General features: G+C 39.9%; 1 protein-coding gene across 1 annotated transcript in view; it reads left to right on the forward strand.

Moving 5' to 3' along the window:
• Nucleotides 1–22,169, forward strand: part of HAPLN1 (hyaluronan and proteoglycan link protein 1) — a 62,778-nt gene that overhangs the window by 22,793 nt on the left and 17,816 nt on the right. The window contains exons 2-3 of the mRNA XM_075136941.1: nucleotides 8,812–8,937; nucleotides 21,211–21,585. Coding sequence (XP_074993042.1) covers nucleotides 8,838–8,937; nucleotides 21,211–21,585 — 475 coding nt within the window. The 5' untranslated portion in view covers nucleotides 8,812–8,837. The remainder of the gene's footprint in view (nucleotides 1–8,811; nucleotides 8,938–21,210; nucleotides 21,586–22,169) is intronic.

The following is a 22,169-nucleotide window of genomic DNA, read 5'->3' on the forward strand; positions in this document are numbered from 1 at the left end:
TTCATCCTCTTTAGAATAACTGATCTCAGTAGAAAGTATGTTTTGCCATTGATTGCTGATTAATTCAATTAAAAAATTGTTGAAAGAATTGTGCTTTTACAAGTGATCCCCATATGGCTTTGATCTGGCTGTACCCATAGCTAATTCTTCGTGACCGAATATCCAAAGGAAACTTATGTATCATTGCAGTAAGAAGCAGATGTTTGATGAAAACAGTGCTGTTGTAAAAGTGTTTACCTTCTTAGAAGCAATGATTCAACGGGGACTTGCACTGGCGATGTGTAACAGCAATTTAAAAAATATGCAGAGCATTATATCACTGTTATTATTTCTTTAGGAAACTGAGTGGCTTGTTAAAGTCATTCTCAATGACATTGAGAGCGCAGACAGTGGAATTCTCAGACCACAGAAAAGAGAGAGGACAGGACTAAGCACTCATGGTTGGCTGAACAAGGAGTCCTGTTTTATGCTTTGCACCAAGATCCATGCCAAAAATGGTGTACTGCTAGTAATTCCTTACAGCAGGCTGGCACCGGGCTCCTACTCAGTAAGTCTGGCAATGCATCTGTTCTCTCACATAGTGGGATCCTTCAAAAATGTGAAAGCACTGTTAATGTTTTTAATTTTTATTTTTATGTTGCTGGTACAGTCAGCTTAGCTGGGGAAAAGGAATGAGAACGCCATTAAATTAAATGTGGGACATGTCGTACCTCCCTTAGATAAAACAGATGGGATCTGGCTTATTTGCATATCTCAAGATATTAACATTACATGGACTGTTTCCTAACTTTACCATTCCAATAACTTTTGCAATATTTCCTAAGCAAAAAGTATAAGACTAAGTTTTAAATTGGATTATATCATTTGGCTTGAGTGACTTATCAAAAAGTTTGAATGAGTTGAGAAAGCTGCTGTCTACAATGACACAGAATTTCTATGTACAGTACCAGCATATGCTTTTTCTGGCTTCTCTTGAATTCATTCCTTTTTGCCATGTTTCCAGAAAGGAAACATCCTTTTTTTCTTATAGGGGAGTTGTGTTTGGGGCTCATTTTGTTTTTAATGTGTAATAACAGTTTTTTCACCAAGTTTACACTTATTCTTGATGGAAACTGGAGACGATTTAAGTCGTGTAAATACATCTTTTACGTCTGCTTCAAAACATCGGTAGTTTTTAGGTGGCTGAGAGCACAGTAGGACTCTTTGGGGAGACATGGCATGGGTTGTAGGATGGATGAGCAACCATTCACCACAGAAAACTATGAAATGAGACTAGTATTTAGAAAACTTGTTTCTTGTCATCCTGGGTCCTGTGCCTGGCAGAGCTTAGTGGCCAGACAACAATTAGTAGTGCTGCTTTGATGCTCAGTAACCTGAACACCAATAGGAACTAACAGTTCTAGAGACTCCCTACTCAAATGTCCCAATCTAATGCTAATTAATTAAATGTCAGAATGCCCACTCACTTGAATTGGCTTTGAGTAAAATTCTTTGCCTTTTCATTGTACACAAAAACCTCCAAAATTCTGTCTGACTGCTTAGAAATGGTCCATGGATTGGACTAAACATTCACTTTAAAGCATCAATCTAACACTGCAAGTTTACATACAGAAAGGCAGTTCAAATTCCCAAAGACAGCAATTATAATAATTAATAACATAATCATATTATTATTTGATATTATAAACAGGCCAAAAGAACAGTTTGTAAGAACCTGTCTAATGATATATTGTATATAAGATATTTTTAATGATCCAAAGAAGATAGGCATCTAGCTTTCATTCACCTGTAGAAGAACAGAGGACTAGAAACTTCAGTCATTTATGCCCCTGTAAAAATCCAGGCATCCAAAAAAGAACTCGCAAAACTGGAAACATCAATAGGGTGAGGGCTAGAGAAGCTGAAAAAACTCTGGCAGAACTTCCCAAAGTAAATGGTCTTGCAGAAGTTATGCAGGCAACTGGGAAGTATAGCTGCAACCAAGAAAGCACCTTGAAGAAGAGGTGTAGGTAACAGGAGGGATCTGGGAAGCAGTGAGGGCCTGATGAAAAGCTAGCTTTGTAAATATGACCAAGAGGCAAGAAAAATGAGGGAGAGAGATCAATTTTTCTTACTGAACTCCAATGACCTCCAGTCTTGCATGCTCAAGGCTAAAAGAGGCTTTTTGATGAAGAAGTGTCAGAATACAAGCACAATCTGGCTTGAATTGCAGAAATTCTTTGAAGACCACTGATATGTGGCAATTGCAGTAAGTACTTTCTCGAAAGGGACTGCAAACAAGTGGATCTACTTTCTAAAGCAAAAAGTGGAGTTACTTTCTATGGCATCACGCTATGTGCTATCAAAGAACATCCCATTGCCATACTTCAAGTAAAAACATCCAGATTCCTGAACTAAAGGCATATTTATATAGTCCATTATAAAGAACAAGAAATAAAACTACTCAAAACACTGAGTGACCAGTATTCCATCGATGATAGACCTTAACTGCAGCACATTTACCTTATCTCTGTTTGCATTAAACCTAGAGTACCAACTTTTCTAACTTCTAGTCATAAAGCCAGACCACATGACCTTGGCTATACTCTATGAATAATGTCAGAAGTATTGTTACCATTGTTACCCTGTGTATCTGGAACAAATTTCATATCTAACACAAGGCAGATACTTCAAAGACTGTAAAGATACTCTCTTTCTCCCTGCAAGCAATTTATCAGCATTCTTCCCAGGGAACTAATAGACTCCAGGGGATTCCAGATGTCTTTGAATGGTCATGCTGCTTTTCCACTGAACTCTTCTGCCTATGGTTAGGGAACTACTATGACAACCTGTTCTCCAGACATTGACCATCTGGCACTTTAGATGGCCCCAAGACTCACACAGTCTCACAAATTTCCAAATTGCCTTAACTAATGAAGTAGCATGGGAGGAGGTCTTGGAAAGCTTGCTCTAAGTCATTCTAGTAGAGCACGTAAACATCACCATTCTTATGCCCTCAATTTTTCTTTCTTTTTGCTATGACATCAGCAAAATTTCCTTTGTGGGAAATTGTGGGAAGTTTAGCTTAGGGACCAGTCTGCTGAATTTGTCTTGCCTTAATTCCAGCCTGGGAGACTTTTTCACTGAGAAGAACCTGTTTTCCTAGCAAAATAAATGAAAAGTAGAATCAAGGCTAGATGGTGTAAGGGCATATCAGGGCAAGAGGTGGATTTTCATTTGATTTTACTAACTGAGGTCTTAAATCTGTACCTGGAACTGAGTATTTTACTGTTGCCTTTGGAGAATGGAAGATCTTTGAAGGAGACTCTAAATGCTTATAAGAAGTTAGGTGCCCTTCAAGAGTAAGGCTGACTTTGCTGTTGCCTGCTTTAGATGCCCACTTTTGGCATCAGGACATCTAAAACGAGTGTGTCAGTGCTACCAGGATGAGTCAGAACACTCACCCTCCTTCTGCAGTCAATAGAGAGAAATGAGTATTTGTTTCTTAAAGTGTTGCTTACCATGCTGAGTGGGAAGGTGTCTAGAGCTAGCCAAAAGAAATGCTGATTATGAGAGGGACTCTGAATCTCTGCTTGTAAGAAGCCCCTGAGTCAGATCTGTACTTCAGGCACCTCTGTCCATTGCTGTGCCTTTAATCCTGAGTGATGAGTCCTTGACTAAACGAATTTGCATCTGCACCTTGTTTGCAAAACAACCTTATGTTATGCCATTCAGCCAAAGAGGCCGTACAAGGTGTGCCCTCCACGTCCATGTGCGAGATTCAAGCCCACAATTCCCACTTCTCCAGAGAGGCCACACTGCATAGAGAGGAAGTTATTCAAAGATAAAAGTGAATAGACAAAAGGCATCCTAGATCAACTAAACACACATCTGCTTTCCACTGACCACATTGGTTAGGTATAAACTGACTGTAACAATAGCTTGGACTCTAAGTGAAATGTAAACATTTTACATACAGACACACTAACTTAGGTGTCCACAAATCTGGAGCTGAATTCCATCTTTATGGCTCGACTCAGTGGCCTAAACCTAGGTGTCTATACATAAATATAAGGTATGATCTTTAGAAGACTTGGACCAGTCATTTGATACCAGAAATCTTTCTAATCAGCTAGATTGATTTATTCTACTCCAACTTCCCAGTTTTAGGAAAGGCTATTGAAGAGAGTGTGTGAGGACTGCCTAGTCTGGTCTTCATCCTATTCTATTATCTACCAGCAGTGTCTAAGGATGAGAGACTCCCAGTTGCTGCAGCTGACACCCTCTCCCTGAAAATACGTAAATTTTGTTTGGGAAATAGGTAATTGGTTAATAGGTAATTCTCTAGTGCTTAGCACCAATTCCCGGATGAAACAGAGCTCCACAGAAAGGGGGCCTGTAAAGTCTTATATTACACAGTAGGTTTGTGCACATAGTCTGCTGATTTGGGGGCTATTTCAACCTTAAATTATTGAGACTGATTTTACTGATTCTGTTACCTGTTTTAGATATCATTGATTACAGCGTTTACTTGCTGGGTGTCACTGTATTAAGTATAGGAAACTCCACAGGAAAACAGAACCTTTTATGAAGAAGTCCCCTGTGTCTGCCTTAGAAGTTTGGTTTTCTCTCTGTCCCTGTGCACTGGTATCTCATCTCCTTCTTCCACAGATATCTGCTTTTGGCCTGCTCTCCTCCTAAACCTTCTTTGCACCATGAAGTTACACACATGAGAAGATGGCATAGCATGTTGTTGCAATACCCTCTTTTCTGAGGGTCCTGTGGGTACCTGGGTAGCTGTGGGAGAATCAGTCTTGCGAGATCCAAAGCAGAAGGCGTGCTTCCACAAAAGCAGCCAGATTTTTGCATGAGTTAGGTAAAATCTAGTTCAAGGACCCATCTTACTTTTGATATAGGATGTCATCATGTCTTAATATAAGACAAAAATTAACTCCTGTGAACAAAGGCATACCGCAGGCTTTTAACTACTGTCAGACAATATTGAGCTAGGTGGACCTTTGGCCTCACAGAGTGGATGCTCTCATGTTCTGTAGCTGGAAAGCAGTTGCAGTAGTAAATAAGAAATATGTTATTTTATTAAAAACAGAGATTGGTATGTAACATTACTTTTCAGTACTCTGTTCTTCAGAGAAATGCGTGTTACTTATGCAGTTGAATTACTTGAAGGCATTCTCTTAATCTTCAGAATATAATATTAAAATACAAACATTGATGCTTTATAGTCTTTTAGATTTGCCAGCACTAGATTAATTATGGCTGGGTAAGCATGACAAAATGGTGATTAATATCAGAATTTCAAATTGTACCTAAGAATGAACAGTTTTTGAGAATTTAAAAACAATGTAAAGTCACCTTGACCACCTCCCTGAGCCTTAAGTTCTCCCTTTAAAAACTACTTTTCAGCTTCCTTGTGTCCCTGTCCAGGGAGATAGCAGATTCATAAACTGCAGTAATTGAAACCAGTGCAAATTTCTTGAGTATGACTAATCATTACCATTTCTTACCGAAAATTCACTAACTCCCAGCCAAGATTTTGTTAATTTTAATATGAAAACATCCACACCTATCATTTCTCCCCTGAGGTCTTCCTAGGCTGCTGCAGAAATGTAGTCTGACTTCTATTGCTTTGGCTAGAGTTGAGGATGTGAATTCCTCTGGCTGATTGCTTTTTGGATAACCTACAAAACACCAGGGGTCAGATTCTTGGCCTGATAACATTGCTTTGCACTGCTCTGGCTCGATGCCACGACTCCCATCACAGGGAATCCCAGGAGGAGAGAGGTACAAGGTTGGGGTATTCCTGACTTCAGGCACCCACATTTTCTCAGCTGCTGCTGTGCATGGCTATAAAAGGGAGCAGCCTTAAAGCTACTCAGATTTAAGTGAAGGGTTAAAGTGGCCCCAACAGGATGCTTCTGCCCAGCTAAAACTTTACTTTCAGTTGATTGACCTCAAGTATGAAGCATCTGGTGACTTAAGCAAAGATATGCAATAGATGCATTTTCTAAAGTGTTGATCAGGCATTTGCTCCCCTGGGAAACAGTTTTTAAGTTCTTGCTAGTTTTGTGCAGATTGACAAACACACCTCAGCAGTGCAGATGAACTTCACCAGAGTCAAAGAAAGCACAGACATGCACACACATGCTATTTGTGTGTGTGCTCCTGCACACACAATGAACACTTTGGGCTGCCCTTTCTGTCTGTGCCAATTAGCGAAAACCAGAAACCTAGCCACTGTAAACTTTGCCTATTAACAAAGCTAAAGTACCACCATCTTGGGTATATCCCTCCACAAAACATGTCAATCTGTAACTGTGAGATTGATGTTGTACCATGTCTGTGGCAAGTGCCAATACGAAATTGTTCAGATGCATCCAGGAAATTGAGGAAAAGGAAGAGCAGATCTCCAAGTCACCATTGACCTGCCTCTCATCCTGCTTGTGTGATGCTATCACATAAACTCTATAGAGTAACATGGTATTTGCCTGCAGGTTCAGGCAAATATCTCTGAAAGGTGTATCCTGCCCCCTCAGTGCACCAGGCTAGTTGTTTTGACAATCATCACCTGATCGTGCTACATGGAGGACTTTTCCCCTATCATATTAGGGAGACCTTGACAAGGAAGGGGGGCATGTGTGGAGTTCTCCATCTGTGCAACCAGAAGGTAAATCTTTCTTATTCCACAATAGAGCCCCATTCCCTGCGCACACAGAGTTTGGTGGAGATGGGGATGCTGTCCCCAAAAAACGTAGTACTACTTGTCATCTGGTTATGTGACTGTTTCTTTTCACTAGTGCCATGGAAAAGAGCAGGTTTGTGGCAAGAGGTAGAGGCAAAGTGTTGATGAGTAGCTAAGGCATTCACAGAGCAGGGAACGTTCCCCCCAGGGAACCCAGGGCTTTACCCCCATTCACTGGGTCCAGGAGGTTCTGCATCCAGCGTAGGCTCCAAGCTGCAGATTGAGGTGGGAATACCCTTATAAACTTTGCCTTCAAAATCAAAGCTTCTTTGTAAACCAGACTATTTCTAAATCAATAATACTCTCCCCCACCAATAAAAAAAAGAATTGCCAGTTGTTAGTCAACAGCAGAAAAACCAAACCCCAGACCTGAAGCATTTTTCACTCTTAGAGGAAACACATCGGGTGCCTGGTCTGGGATTTGTGAGGGAAAGAGCAGTGTGATTTTACACAAGTGTGCCCTGCTCGGTCCCATCGTGCAGGAGGAACTCCCGGCTGCACTTGTGTGACCCCTCCGGTCAGCCCAGGCTCGGGCTGATGTGCTCTAGGTGGAGCCACATCTGTCCTTGCGCTCCGGAATGGAGGTCATCAGCCTGCCAAGCTTTCCAGGAAAGAGGGAGTGGCTGGAGAGTCTTGAGTTACTGAGCGTGGACCACCTGGAAAATAGTGTGCAGGGAGCACTTGTCCTACCTCTAGACACTCCACAGTAAGGAGTAAGGGATGCTGAATTGGCTTTGAACTCCCACCCAAACTCGCTTTGAAGAAATGGAAGGGCAGGCAAGTAACATGCATGTTCTCTTATGGAAAAATAGCAATAGCATTTCTGCATTTTAGTCTGTAATAGAAGTTGGTTCAGGTTACAATATTTGGATCTAGTCTTGAAACACATAGATGTTTGAGTCTATTTGGGGACAGGGAATGTTTGCAAAGCTCAGACTTTGACCCAGGTTCTGACCGAGAGTACTCTGCAATTTTGATGTGTTTCTAGTTCTGATAGAGAAAAAGGGAAAAAAATAGATTTCTCTCTGCATTATAGAGAAAACGTATTAATAATGCTGCCACTATCTGATGATTGGGGAAAAAGTCCTAGTCTCTTGAAAGGCAAAGTTGAGAAATAGTTATCTTTTATTTCAAGAAATCGGGATCGTAAAAATTATAGCTATAAAACACACAGCAGCCTGAACCCTCTACATAAAACCTCTTGTATTCTATGCATCCCTTTCTATGCCAGGTCTTCATTTGTCTAATTGCTACTCAGAGGCTGGCAGAGATTTTCCCTGCAGCGCTCAGCTCTGCTGACTGCAGAGACCCTACCTGGCACACTAAGTTAGTGCGTCAGCATTCTAGGTAGAAATGAATGAAAAATCAATCAGGGCAACTGCAGTGGTAGCATATACAACTCTAACCTACTTTGTGCATGGTTTCGAACATTTCATTGTGTATTTAGGCATCTTTTAAAATGGTAAGTGGATCTGAAATAAAATAGATCTTTCTAGTCAGCCTAAGAAATGTTTTGTCATCTTTACTGCTTAGCTCAAGAAAACTTACCACCCTGGCTGCTAAGTTAACTTGTGGTCTTGACTGAAATGCCAAAACCTATGAGAAGATTGTTTTAATCTTGAAAATCTATCACCAGCAGATTGCATCATGCAGTAGATATAGATATAGTGATAGCTTTGATTGTTTTAACTGTATTTACAGACCAGATCTAGAGTAGGTTTGGAAAAGTAAAAGTACACTGGAACCTTTTTTGAAACACAGGTATTGCTTACATATGGTCTTGCAAGGAGTTTGGTTTATGAATATTTGTGTGTGTGCTTTTATTTTTTCATGTTATATTTCTGCATAGGCAGAGTTAAGCATGGATTGCCAGTTTCATTTAATGGAAGTCCATGATAAAAAGGTCCAGTCTTCATGCCTAAAAAATTAGTAGCTGTTGTAACTTTTTCAGCTGAGTGGGTTAAATATGTTATAGATCCCTCATAAGATCATTGCTGTAACAAGTTGTGCAGTGCAATACTGTAAAGGTTTCCAAAAATTCACAAGCCTCATTGTATGTGATGCCCTTACAGTGAAGAAGATTCTTTTGACTATAAAGATGAAGAATCTACTTTTTCTGGTGCTGATTTCTGTCTGCTGGGCTGAACCTCACCCTGACAACTCAAGTCTGGAGAATGAAAGAATTATTCACATTCAAGGTAAGGAAATACACGAGAAAATACCAGTATCTTCAGATTGCTGAGGCAAACAGAATAATGTGCTTAATGAGCCTTGATTTTTTATTCTGCTGCACTGTTTTTTAAATACTATTACTACTGGTGACCAGACCTTTTCTTTTCTGGTTCTGTTGCATTATTACTCCTAAGGAAAGTAAAAAAATGAAAGTTGCAGTTTAATGGCACTTAGTCTCAACCTTGCAAAGATTAGTGAGTAAAGTACAGCATGATTTAAGATAACGAAAAAAAGCATGCAACCTAAAGGAATAAGCAATTGCAATGGATTGAAATACCTTTAATTTATTGTGGAATATATTTGATTTTAAGACGACTGTCATACATAGTTCTTTACATTACAGAAATTTATTGCTGTTTATTATTTTAAAAGACTCAGCACATCTGAGATCATAATTGGGCAATTTAAACCCGGGGAAAAAAAAAATGTAGCTTACCCTGAAAGAAATGTGTCTTTCCTCATACCTTTAATTCACACTAAGTATTATATTGGCCTTCTGCATAATCCTGTTTGGTTCATGTTTGAATCCTAGAGCTTATAGCTGTAGCAGGATTTGAGTCTGCAGTACAATGCAGCTGTTTTTCAGTCCCAGCTTCAGTCACTGAGGGTCATCCTGTATAAGAAAAAACAGGGGATTTATGCAGTAAGGACAGGCAGAACTAATAGGGTTTTTCCTGCTTTCATTTATATGTTTCTTGAGGCTGAGTAAAATTAATCCTGCAAAATTAAGAAATGCAGCATTGTTGTTCTCTCTCTCCCTCTTTAAAGTTTGATTCCTTTCTCTCAACAGCTGGCAAATTGTTTTATTTGAGTGTTTGTGTAAATATGAATTACCAATTAGGGCAGGTTACTAATAAAGCCTGAACGTTTGGAAGTTCACAGGAAAGTCACAGAAGTTAAAGGTACCCTGCACCTTTTAAAACAGGCACTCAGATTGTCAAGGTCAAATAAGGAATAATAGATAGCTGGTTTCAGTCTAAGGAAACTCACAGGATGAAGGTCAAATGAATGTGTTATATCAACATGAAGACATATCACTGTTGTGAGATGATGAACATTCACTCCCCAGGGTAAATTTCATATTTGACACCAATGTCTAATAAACAAATAGTTTGCCTTTCCTTGTATAATGCAGTTTCTTATCTCTGAACTTTATTTATCTTTTTGGAAGAGTAAATTAGTGGAAATAACTAAACCAAAGCAAAATTATCTTTCCTTAATCTGTGTATGTTAAACTTGCTTAGTCAGCAGTTTAGTGTAATTTGCAAGTCATACATGTCGCTTATTACTAGTCCTTCAACATGTGTACAGTGCAGTCTGCAAGTGCTAAATAGTTCAAAGCTGATAAAAGTTTCAAGATGGACCATTCTCCCTACCCATGAAAACTCTCCTGAAGCTCGAGAGTTTGTTCCTTCAAGGAAAGCTGGACAAAGCTTAAAATTGAGCTCTGCCATGAGCTTTGTACATCAGTTGATTCAGGCTCTGAAATACACAGACCACAAATCAAAAAGAATAAAACTGCTTGGAACTTGGTATGGTTACTATTAATTTTTTTCATTCCTCTCCGCATTGTGGAATCCCATCAGGGTTGGGATTCTGCTCTGTCCAGTGCTGCATAAACACATACAATGATCTGCACCTGGAAACGAGCTGGAAATCAGGGAAGCCTGTGGAACACATGTGTTATAGCTTCATACAAAAGGTATTTTATATTACATTAAGCAGTGTAGCATCCCCCTCCACAGCTGAAATCCAGGAGATGTGTAGCTAAACTCCTTCTGGATTGCATGCTTTGGAATGCCTTGGAATTACAAAAGGTGAGGATAGATTGTGTAGTCAAGTACACAGAGCTGAGAGGGATCTCCTGAGGCAATGAACTAAACTGTCTTCTATTCCCCTTTCTTTACATCATCTAATCTCCTGTAGGTTTATTTTCATTTTTAAAAAAGCTGGGTTTCAAATCTCATTACTGCAAGGTAGTTTTGGACCCTATTTTTCTCTCTAATACTCTCCTAATTCTCCATGTTTATTCACTGCCATTGTACAGCCTTATGCTTCTCCTAGTGTTGTTACTTAGCTTCAGATAACAATTTTTCTTCTTTGATGTTCACTTTAAAACATTAATAAGATAACACAATATCCTCACAGCTATCACTTGAGTAAACTTTTTCAAATTCTTCTCTAAGTGTATAACCTCCAGTTACCTGATGATGTTAGTAGTTCATCTCTACACTGGTTTTTGTTTGAATTCATACTTCTTGGGTAGGCCCAGACAGGATTTTATTCCAGATAAGATCTTAGGCTGGCATTAGTATTTTTGTTTTCCATCTAACAATGCTTTGTTTTTCAGACCTTGGATCAAATTTGTACTCTTCCCAACCATGCTGCAGTGCTGATCAATAATCTATTGTGGTAGACAATATTTAGCAGTCATTCTCCCTCATTATCACTTGTAATTAACAAGTACAAGGTTTATATCAATAATTCTTCATACTAGGCCTTAAAAATCTAGATTATGCATTCAGTATTAAATGTTGTGCTTTTTCCACCCTTCGTTCTTCAAACATTCTAAATATCCATTCTCCTCCCTTCAGTGATGCTTAATGTGCCATGTGAAAATTTCATTAATTCAATAGTCATATTCACTTTATAAGGTAAAATTAGTGGAAATATTAGAGACTCTCAAAAATTATGCTAGAGGCAGTTCACTGGCCTTTTTCTAGGCTCATCATTTATGTTTCAGCCCAACCAGCTGCACTCTTCTCTGTATCTAGTTCTTAGACACTTAGCAAAAGTTCTGCCAAAACACCTGTTTTCTCCATCCTGTCTAATTTCATATATTTCCCATATCACTTGCTTCCCTGAGCTCCAAGCAATTGATACATCACATTTTGCTGGCCTTATACATTTATTTTTATTATATGGTTGATACCAAATTAGTTTGACACCCTTTGGTAAGTATTGACTGCATTTTTTCACTCTTTCTAGTGACTTACTCTATTTCTGTCTTCAACAATTTTTCTTCAAAAATTGTTCTAAGGTCCTGTTTGGCATTGAGGTCAGACTAATCAGGCTGTTAATAGTTAAATTATTTTCCTTACATATATCTGTTATTTTGCTGTTGTCCAGAAACACATGGTACCGTTCTTAAAGTGATAGATGAACTAATATCTCTGCCATGAGGTTTGCCATACCAAGTATCAGTAGTAATGTTAGTACTTCAGGCTGTGAGGTTTTCTACCCTTTTCTTTGAACAGGCTATATTTTCTGAGTTCAGCTTTCATCTTTATGTTTTCATGTCATATCAATGCACTTATGTACTTTAAACACATCATACTTTCAGAGTATCAAAACCAACATTATTAAAAAGAGAGGATTTGTTAATGTAGCACTTGGGTCATTTCTCTATTGTCTTCCACCTTTATCTGTGTAGTGATTCCATTCTACAAAATGAACCTGTGAACTGTCTAAGACTTTTTTCACTGCTACAGTAAGATCTTTTACAGTCCTTCCTGACATGCTTTTGATCCATGCTCCGTTTTGTGCTCACTATCATTTCTTATTTCTTCACAACCTGCTAAACTACTAATGCACAGTGCCGCCTCATCACCCTTATCTTTCATTTGGCCTTCCGAAAGGGCAGCCACCTATTAATACTGTATTACAGTCTGACGGCTATTATTTCAAGCATGCTTCTGACTCCCTTAACAACTCTGTGTAAGGAACCAGAAGATCTAGTTACCCCACTTTGCTGCCCCTCCATTAGCATAAAAACTCCTGCCATCTCTCTCAGACTCAGCATTTGCTAACCGGAATGAACAGTATTTCACAAATTGTATTGTTCTCTCATTATACTGACAGGTCATTGCTTTTATAAACACAGAGGTCTGTCTTTCAAATGTCCATCCTCTTGAAACTGTGGATTTCTTTACCTTTACTAAACACTTGCCGACTTCTTTAACATTGCAATAGGCATAGATATGTTCTCTGTTAAATCTTTCAATTTTTCTTAGAAATGAGTCGCTGGCTTCATGAATATCTCTGTTGCTGCTGTCAGTGTCAGCTCTAGTTCCTGGTTCTCCCCTTGTTGGTTAACAGAGTGAAACTGGACCTCAGTCAAATTTCTCATCTGCTAAGCAGTTTTACCTCCCTACCTTTACTAGTATTCCTTTCTGCTTCTTTCCTCTGGCTCACTTCTTTTGTTTATATCTTTTCTTCTTTGGTTTTATTCCAATACCTATGAACAAAATTTATAAAATATCTAAAGCTGCATTTTATCTTTTCTGTGATTTTATTTCCTTTCCTGAACCCTATGGTGGATTTCATGGTTTTGGACAGGCTGCTCTATTATCCCAGATTGCTTGACCATATCACCTTCCTTTCTGGTAGTTTGTCTGCGTACAAAAGTGATTTCAGTTTAACTGTTGTGGATAAAAGCAAATGAGAGAACTGTATTTAAATAAGATGTGTTGTCCCCCTCACTCCCCCCACCCCAGTAAACTGTGTTTGCCTATGGGATACCAGTTTCATTCTTTAGAAAAAATCATAATCCTAAATTAAATCATCTGGTGAATATGAGAATGTGACAAACGTATACCCTAGCCACATAAGTGTCCACAACAAGAAAACAATACTACTCTAAGCATATCAATGTAATTAAAGGTTCAGATTTTTTCTCTGAAGTCAAGAACTGCGAAGGACTCTGTGACCCATGAGAGAGGAAGATGATTCTCTTCAGTGGTCAGCTTTGTATATCTCTCTGATCTATTCATAGCGCTAGTTGCTGACCAATTATTCAAAGAGGCAGAGTACTCTTCAGAGATAAGAGCATTCTTCTGTGTGTGGCTGTGTATTTCCTGTTCTGCAAAATAAATGAAGTTGACTAAGCCATTACAGTAATTGCTAAGTTTATTACTTAAAGGTGGTGGGAGCCTTTAACATATGCCCCCAGTTTGTTCAGGTTTTAGAAATACAACGAGAAAGCCTAGCGAAGAAAATGCAAAGTTTGGTTTGTGAAGGATCAACCTTTAACTTTTTAGCTTTTCCTTGAATATAAATGAATTTATATTATGCAGCATTTCTTTACCTTTCAGATACAAGAATACATCCATTTGCATATCAAGATCTCTGCACAGATTTATTTATACATACCAAGAAATGTCAACATGGAATGAGCAGAAAAATTTCTAATATTGCCTTATTGAAAAAAAAAAGAAAATTAAATTGATTAATCAATAACAAAAGCACAAGAAATCTTTGCCCAGCTTGTTCTGTGTGATAATGAGTTTTATTTACAGTCCACTTCCTTTTCTTCAAAACAAGCAAGAACCAACAGAGAAAAAGAAGCTGCATAGACTTGCTGGACTAGCCAAAAACATGATAAGAGATTAGATGCACTACTGACTTGACCTCTTACATTAATTCTTATCTTCCCAAGTTTCATGCTTTTCCACTTCCCTTTTGACTTTCTTCCTTTTGTCCACCTTTCTGCATTTTCCCATTTTCCGTGATGTTACCTGTTATTTCTTTCCATTTTCTTGCATTTACCTTTTCTGCTTAAAATTTCTTACTAGTTTTGTTGCCATTCAGGACACTTCAGACTATATCATGATCCATTTTGCAGTCTCTTCTCATAATTGAGCCGCTTCTTTTACATCAACACAACTTGCTTTCCTCTTCAGAGCATGGCATGTTGTAACAGCATGTAATAGAAATGTCAGCAAAGAGCAACCTTACCTCCTGTCGGCATGTTGGTTTCATTAAAGGCATTCAGGACTGCATATTCTGGAATTGACCTTAAATGATAGGTACCAGTATACTTCGGTTGTAAAAAATTATTACAGAAGCAAAAGGATTCACATTAAACATTTAAATTACTAATGTGCCTTTAATTGCTACATCAGCCTAATTCTGCATTTAAAGGTAATTAAAGAACTGGAAAAGCTCCTCACTGGTTCTGTGTGATATTGTTTGTCAAACAGTCTCAATGCCACCCATGAAGATTTCCTTCTGTGCAGAAGAGGTGCAGAGACATTGTCATGATTTCTGTTCTATTCTGCTCTGTGAGGCCTGATCTTCATGCGATTTCTTTGTCTATACCGAAGTAAACACATACTTAAAGTTTATTTAAGGCAAAAGGTGGCAATATTTTAGAAGAGCTGAAGTTTGTTATTTCCCTGATGGTTTTATGTGCTGTTAGGTCTCCTTGAGTTAATACTGCCTCCTTAACAATTCTCCCAACATGTTACTCAGGTTGAGTAGACAGGATCAGCTCAAAAACATTTTACCTCAATCTTGTCATCTCTATGTTGGAGAGACAGATTTTTTCTCTGCCATTTATAAAACGAGTATTTTTAGCTGTACTGTTACTTGGAACCATGTACCTGAACTTTTTGACTAAGATTTATCTAGCATCTCTCTTACCACTTGTAGGTCAAAACTTGACAGTAATGTGTAGAGAGTATTTTATCCTGTCAGTTTAGAGGTAGGAACATGGGATTTTGATGTATTTTCTTTCTCGTGACATAAAGAAAATGACATTAATGCTTGGGCCAAATAAGAACAGCTTTTTATAGTCTTACAGCTGATATACAAAATTTTTTAGATTTTTTTTCCAAAAGCAAAAGTAAAAAGGTAGTTAGTTAGAACAGAATGAGAAAGAAATGTAGTGGGAAAAGTATGTGGAAAAAAGTACGTGTAATTATTCCTCATGTTTTTCCCTTCAGATTCTCTGAGTAATACACACACATTTATATATGTATATCAATAATGCACTTCCATACATATTATAGCAAATGGGAATTATTGTTATCACAGAAACGATTTTTGAGTTTTAAATAAACATGGTAAGATAACAAAATATGCCACTGCTATAGGAAAAGTAAGGGTATTTTAGCGTGAGAGTTATGCTCAAGTCCCTGGTAACAGTACAGGAAAGCAAGAAACAACTCTGTGTTTATTTAAAGTAGGATGGCACATGGTGTTATGGCTTGCAACCAGTATGGAACATTTAGGCAATATATGAGTTTATCAGAAAAAAACACATCTATGATGTGATCCCTGACTTATGATTTTTTCCCTCTAAAAGTGCACATTTTTTTCTCCACTGTTGCTCCATAAGTTAGTCCATTAAAATGTGGGAATAATCAAGTTTCATAGCCAGGTCAGCATAAGCTTCTGGACAGTTCTGATGGATAAAGTGGGTAAAGCTGTTTGCCAAGGATCGTGGAGTGACTCATCCTCTCTGCCCCACACTATGTTCCTGGCTTTCCAAACCTGCCTTGGCATTAATCTTGAGCGCAGAAGCCAGTTAAGAGAGGAAAAAGAAAAAAAGAACAAACAAAAAGAAAATGTCACACCAAAAAAAAACAACTAAAAAACCAAACAAATCTGAATACGTGTCCAGCAATAAAATTTGGAACTAAACCAATAAGCCAGCAGGTGGGACTGAGTTGAGAGGTCTAGCAGCATGAGAGCACGTCCACTTACTGTCCTTGAAATGGGAATCACGCTGAAGTCAAGGTTAGATGTGTACAAAGTAATGACAACTAGAACAGCAGTGCTAATTGCATAGCATTCAGACAAGGGAGAAAGACAGGTGGAGAATAAAACAGAGGCAGACAGAGTGCTGCTGCCTGTGCCTTATTTCTTAAGGTAGCGAGATACCCTGCAGCATATACCTGCTTGATTTGGCACCATTGAGATACAGCAAAGCCAACCTGAAATAGCAAGTTTTCAAGTGAGCCTTCGTTTGTGGCAGGCAGTCTTTCCCTACAGCTTGGAAAAGCAGCTCCCAGCGCTGTGTGTTATCCCGCACAGCTGGTCAGCTTCTGCAACTTGAACAAACTCATTTTTAGCTAGGTTAGCTGTTTTCGTATTATGTTGCCTTTGTCATCCATCTAATTACACCAAGAGGATTAACAAAAGGCCACAGCCTGTCAGAATCAATAGTAGGGAAGCAGGAGTGGAAAAAATATTAGTCATCAGTGGTGCCTGGTTCTGTACTAACCACTAAGCTGTCTTACAAGGCAAGATGTGCCTGGAAGGGTGAAAACCCCACCTAGCAAACCTTTCTCATCCCGTTTCTGGCCTCAGAGCTGAGACCAGAGCCCATAACCAGGCTGTTGCCACCTCTGTTCCCATCAGAAGGAGCAACTGGAGGTTGCCCAGCCATTCCTCACCATTAGTCCACCGTCTGGGGCTCTTGAGTGGCCATGCATGCGGTCTATCTTGTCTCCAGCAAGGATCCAAACTGTCCTGTTGCAGACAACAGTTTAGCAAGGGATTATCTGGGGTTTGCAGAGTTTATAGTTGTTTGGCCATTCACCTTACAAATTCTCTGATTGTACTTCTGAAGAAAGTAGTTCTGGGGAAAAAGAAGTATTGTCTTCTTCAAGAACATGCTGGAGTCTGTGATTACACTCACGTGTCCCATCTTTTTTCTTCTTGCACTCATCTGTTAGATATTCCTGCCATTTAGATACAAAGACAATTTTATTCAGAAGGAGCAGCCTTGTCAGAAACCCCACGATGAAAGCAGCCACTATGACGAGCCTTTAAAAGAGTGTTTACCCCATCTTCCATGGTCAGATCACCGTTTCACAACACATCATAGCTCATTGTATTAAGATAACCCAGGAAGCAGAATTCATTCCTCATTTGAGCTTATTTTCAGAGCAGTAAGCTAGAATGCTGCATCCAGAGTGCCAAACATATTGTAAATGAAGAGATTCTGGTTTGCTCTGTGTTTGGGCATTTTTTTGTTTGTTGTGGTTTTTTTTTTTAACTCCTTCTCTGTCGACTTCAGAACGACCAAGACCATTAATTTTGCTGTGCTCTCAAAAATATGCAGTTAGGTGAATTTGGCCCTGTTTCTCCCTGGCTGCTGGATAATAAAGACCTCTTGGCCTCTTGCCAAATCCCAGTCATCTCATTTTTAATTCTGATTCCCTGCTGCCTGCATGTCTTCTGTGTGTCTTCTAGGCCAAAAAGAAACTATGCAGCATCCCCCAATCTGACATCTGCTTTTCCTGGAAAGCCAGAGATTTTTCCTTCCTCCTCTCCTAGGTCTGGGAGCAGCAGCAACATAATTTTCTGCCCCCCTGTCTTGCCAGAGAGAAGGGCACATCATGTCTTTTTCCATAAAAAAGAATTGGCTTTTAGAAATCTTGAGGGTGGAGGCATATTTCGAGCGTTGCATCTCCCTTTGAACCTCCAGAGATGGTCCAGGCTGAGAAAAGCCATGCTTTTCTTTCCTTTCCCAGGTTGCTGTCCCCTCTGTTCTTTATACTTACTGAGATATAAACTCAGGTAATGGCTGCTGCAAGGGGCGAGAGGAGATGGGAAGCAGCCAGGAGAGAGGTACACCACCGCATTAGGATGCTAACGGTGGAGTCAGAGGTGACAGTGCTCTGGGCAAGTCTCCAGGGCTTGCTGGCACAGACCAGCTGTTGTTAGAAAGAGCGAGCGTTAGCAGCCTGCGTCAGACTCTCCCTCCTGCCCCAGTCCTTTCTGCTAATATTTATTAACTTGACTTTTTCAGTATTAAAGACCCAACATAGCTGAGCTCTGATTCAGATTTCTTGGTAATAACCACCCCAAAGCATAACATTTCTCCTCCCAAGGTGGACAGAAGTCTGTGGAACATCTTTGTCCCTGAAGGAAACAGAGAAATTCGCAAACAAACCATCCTGGCTGCCTTCATTTTCTTCCTTCTCCTCGTCCTGTGGATAGAGTCTTAGCAACACTTTCCATGGTGCCTTGCCTCAGATCACCTCTCTCCTTGGATGCTTTCCTCTGAAAGGGGGAAGACGGGTTATCGGAGCAGCCCCGAGCCTCTGCTCACCTCTGGGAAGAAGGGCAGTGAAAAAGAAAACCAGTTATATGGAGCTGCAAGTGATCTGCAGTAATGATTTCTCATTAGGTAGGAAGGTCTCTCATCCTGGTAAAACAATTTTGGCCACTCAAACTTGTTCATTCCTGAGGAAGCTGGGGCCCTGGCTACTCTGTCCTGTGCAGGTAAGAGCAATGCTCTTGACACAGCATCGTCTGACAAAGAACTACACATTTGGGATACCTGTTTTTCTTAAGCAGATGCAAGTTTGCACTCAGCGAGCTTGTCTTTGCAATTACCACCCCTGGACATAATTTTTGCATAATCATAAAATGCCGCATACCCTGGGGTTTCTTCTGCTTAGCGTAGCCAGCGTGGACAGATAGTGAAGTCAAGCTGAAACTGCAGTTTAGGTGAATATATCATTCAGCCAGCAGACCTGTCAACAAGACTCAGAAGCCTAGGACTGTCTGGAGACATTTATGAGCTACAGACCCTAACGTCTCCCTGCACCCCCCGTGGCTGCGGGCACACCGCAGGTTTTTGCAGTGCTGTGAACAGACAGCTGGCCGGGTGGGATACTCCCGGGTGGGCTCATCACTGACACCTCGTCTGTCAGCCCATCTCCATCCCAGTCCTTCCCTCCTTCCGTCATCCACACCTCTCTCTGGCTGATGACATTTTTGCACGCATTTCTGCGTATTTTTCCTATCGATCCAGATTCATCCCCATGGACGCCAGCAGAAAATTGCTGCTAGTCTTCATAGGGTCAGCCTCTCAGCAGCCCCCACATTTGGGAGCTTAGCCTTGGCTTTTGCTGGTTAGAGACAGCCAGACCGAGCCTTAAAGTCGGGAATCATGTTTCTAGGTGGTTACATTGACTTGCTGAACACACATAGGGAGTTACAAAGTCTTTCTTCGTAATCTGCTATGTAGAGTGAGGTTGGTAATTCTTTCCCAGCGAGCAGAGCGCTGGTGATTCATTGCTAGTTTCTTTTGGTGTCTCGGTGATAGAGGACAGCAATATCTACAGAAGCGCTGAGCTTGCTAAATCAATTTTGCAAACGGCGCATGAGGGGAGAGGAAAGAGCTAATGAAAGAAGGAAATATTCTCGCTTTTGGATACATCTGCTGACTGCCACCATGAAATCTGTGCTTTCCAGGGTTTTCCCAAGGCGACACAGCCTGTCAAAGAAGCCCCAGAGACTTCAGGTTGGAAGCGAGCATGTGCTCAAGCTGACTGTCCTAAACATAATCATTTCGTAGAGCAACATCGGCTCTAGTGACCTACTAGAGAGAAAAGAGAACAGGGGGTCTGGGGTGAGGGTAAGGAGGAGAGGAGCCAACCAGTTAAATACAGGTTTGTGTGAAAAGTGAGATCAAAATATCAAAGATAAAATAGTGACAAGTTTGAAGGAGATGAGGAAAACAGATGAAAAAAAAAAACAGATTGAGATGATCAGGAAAGGGGCCAGGAGAGGACGGAATTTTACTTTTGAAGACAAATTGGACTTCCTTGCTTTGGTCAGAGTATGTCAGAAGAGGAACTTGAACTCAAATGTTAGAAGAAAATACATATAGAAAATGAGACATTTTAGAATTATGCTGACGAAGTAATACATTGTACATGATACAGTAATGATTTTTCTGTTTTGTGAGTGTGATTCACTGCATCCAAGATTATGAGGAGCTTTGTATGCTGCTGCTTGAATAAGCTGAGTCCACACATAAGAATTGAATTATGAAAAAAAAAATGCAGTGTTGATGGACAGCTCTGGAACAACCCGCAAGGAAATACGAGATTTTTGTGTGGAGTCTTTTATGGATGATGGCTTTCATCTACCAGCTGTCCAACTCTGTCAATATATTGATACAACTCTATCTTCATGACTATGGAGTATATAGGATGGCCTCTGCCTATATGAGGGGGCAATCATAGAATCATAGAATATTAAGGTTGGAAAAGACCTCTAAGATCATCGAGTCCAACCATCAACCCAACACCACCATGCCTACTAAACCATGTCCCCAAGCGCCTCATCTACACGTCTTCTAAATACTTCCAGGGATGGGACTCAACCACTTCCCTGGGCAGCCTGTTCCAAGGCCTGACCACTCTTTCCATAAAGAAATTTTTCCTAATGTCCAATCCAATGCTGCAAACCAGTTTGCCTCTCTGCCTGTCTGGGCGTGTACACACACAGACATACTTGCGGCTAAGTAAATGTTTACATATAACTGGTTTATACGCCCTACTACTGCGTACGTGCAAAATGATTGCAGGGAACTGATTCTGCAGACCCAATGTATAATATAGCTGATGGTTGTTACAGCATTGATCATATCCATTCTGTCAAAGGTAGATTGCAGACTAATTCTTGTTTTTGTTTTTCTCCTTGAATCCTAGCAGAAAATGGACCCCGTCTACTTGTGGTAGCAGAGCAAGCGAAAATCTTCTCACACCGGGGTGGCAATGTCACACTGCCATGTAAATTTTACCATGAACACACATCAACAGCTGGCTCAGGAACCCACAAAATCCGGGTCAAGTGGACCAAACTCACCTCAGATTACCTCAAAGAAGTGGATGTCTTTGTTGCGATGGGACACCACAGAAAGAGCTACGGAAACTACCAGGGCAGAGTGTTTCTGAGGGAAAGCAGTGAAAATGATGCCTCTCTTATAATCACAAATATAATACTGGAGGATTATGGGAGATATAAGTGCGAGGTGATTGAAGGATTAGAGGACGACACAGCAGTGGTAGCTCTGAATTTGGAAGGTAGGTAACACCTGAATTACACTTAAATTCAGATTTGCGCGGTGTTAAGGAATACCTGCTTTTTTCTCCTAATACTGCTGATATTGTATTATCAGTGATAACAGTGATAAGCTGAGAAGTGGGATTCATTGTGCTCTGGGGATCTTGGCCTGACAGCCCATGACAGCAATCATAAATTAGAAGAACATTAGGACTTCTATAACTTATGCTAGCCTACGGCATATTCACCTCCCAGTGAGACCCGGTGTGAGGGGAGCCAAAAAAGAATGACCAAATATAGTATGAAGAACTCCATATGTTTTTAATTTGCTCCTATCATTTTGCAGAAGTCATTGTATGTTTTTACAGTAGACTTAGGCAAATTATATTAAATATTCCCCTAATAGCCCTTTTACAGGACTTTGGGACATTTTAGATTATCAAGAAAATACAAATCTTCTTACAAAGAGGAAAAACGTTAAAAGTAGTTTTCCAGAGACAATGGTATTGGTTTTTCCAGCCTTATAATTACATAAAGTAGATCTCTATATTGCCTGCCAAGGCAACTGCTACATGTACTCTGTAGTCATTTCCCTCAGCAACAT

This window comes from Calonectris borealis, chromosome Z, assembly GCF_964195595.1.
Source record: "Calonectris borealis chromosome Z, bCalBor7.hap1.2, whole genome shotgun sequence".
NCBI lineage: Eukaryota > Metazoa > Chordata > Aves > Procellariiformes > Procellariidae > Calonectris > Calonectris borealis.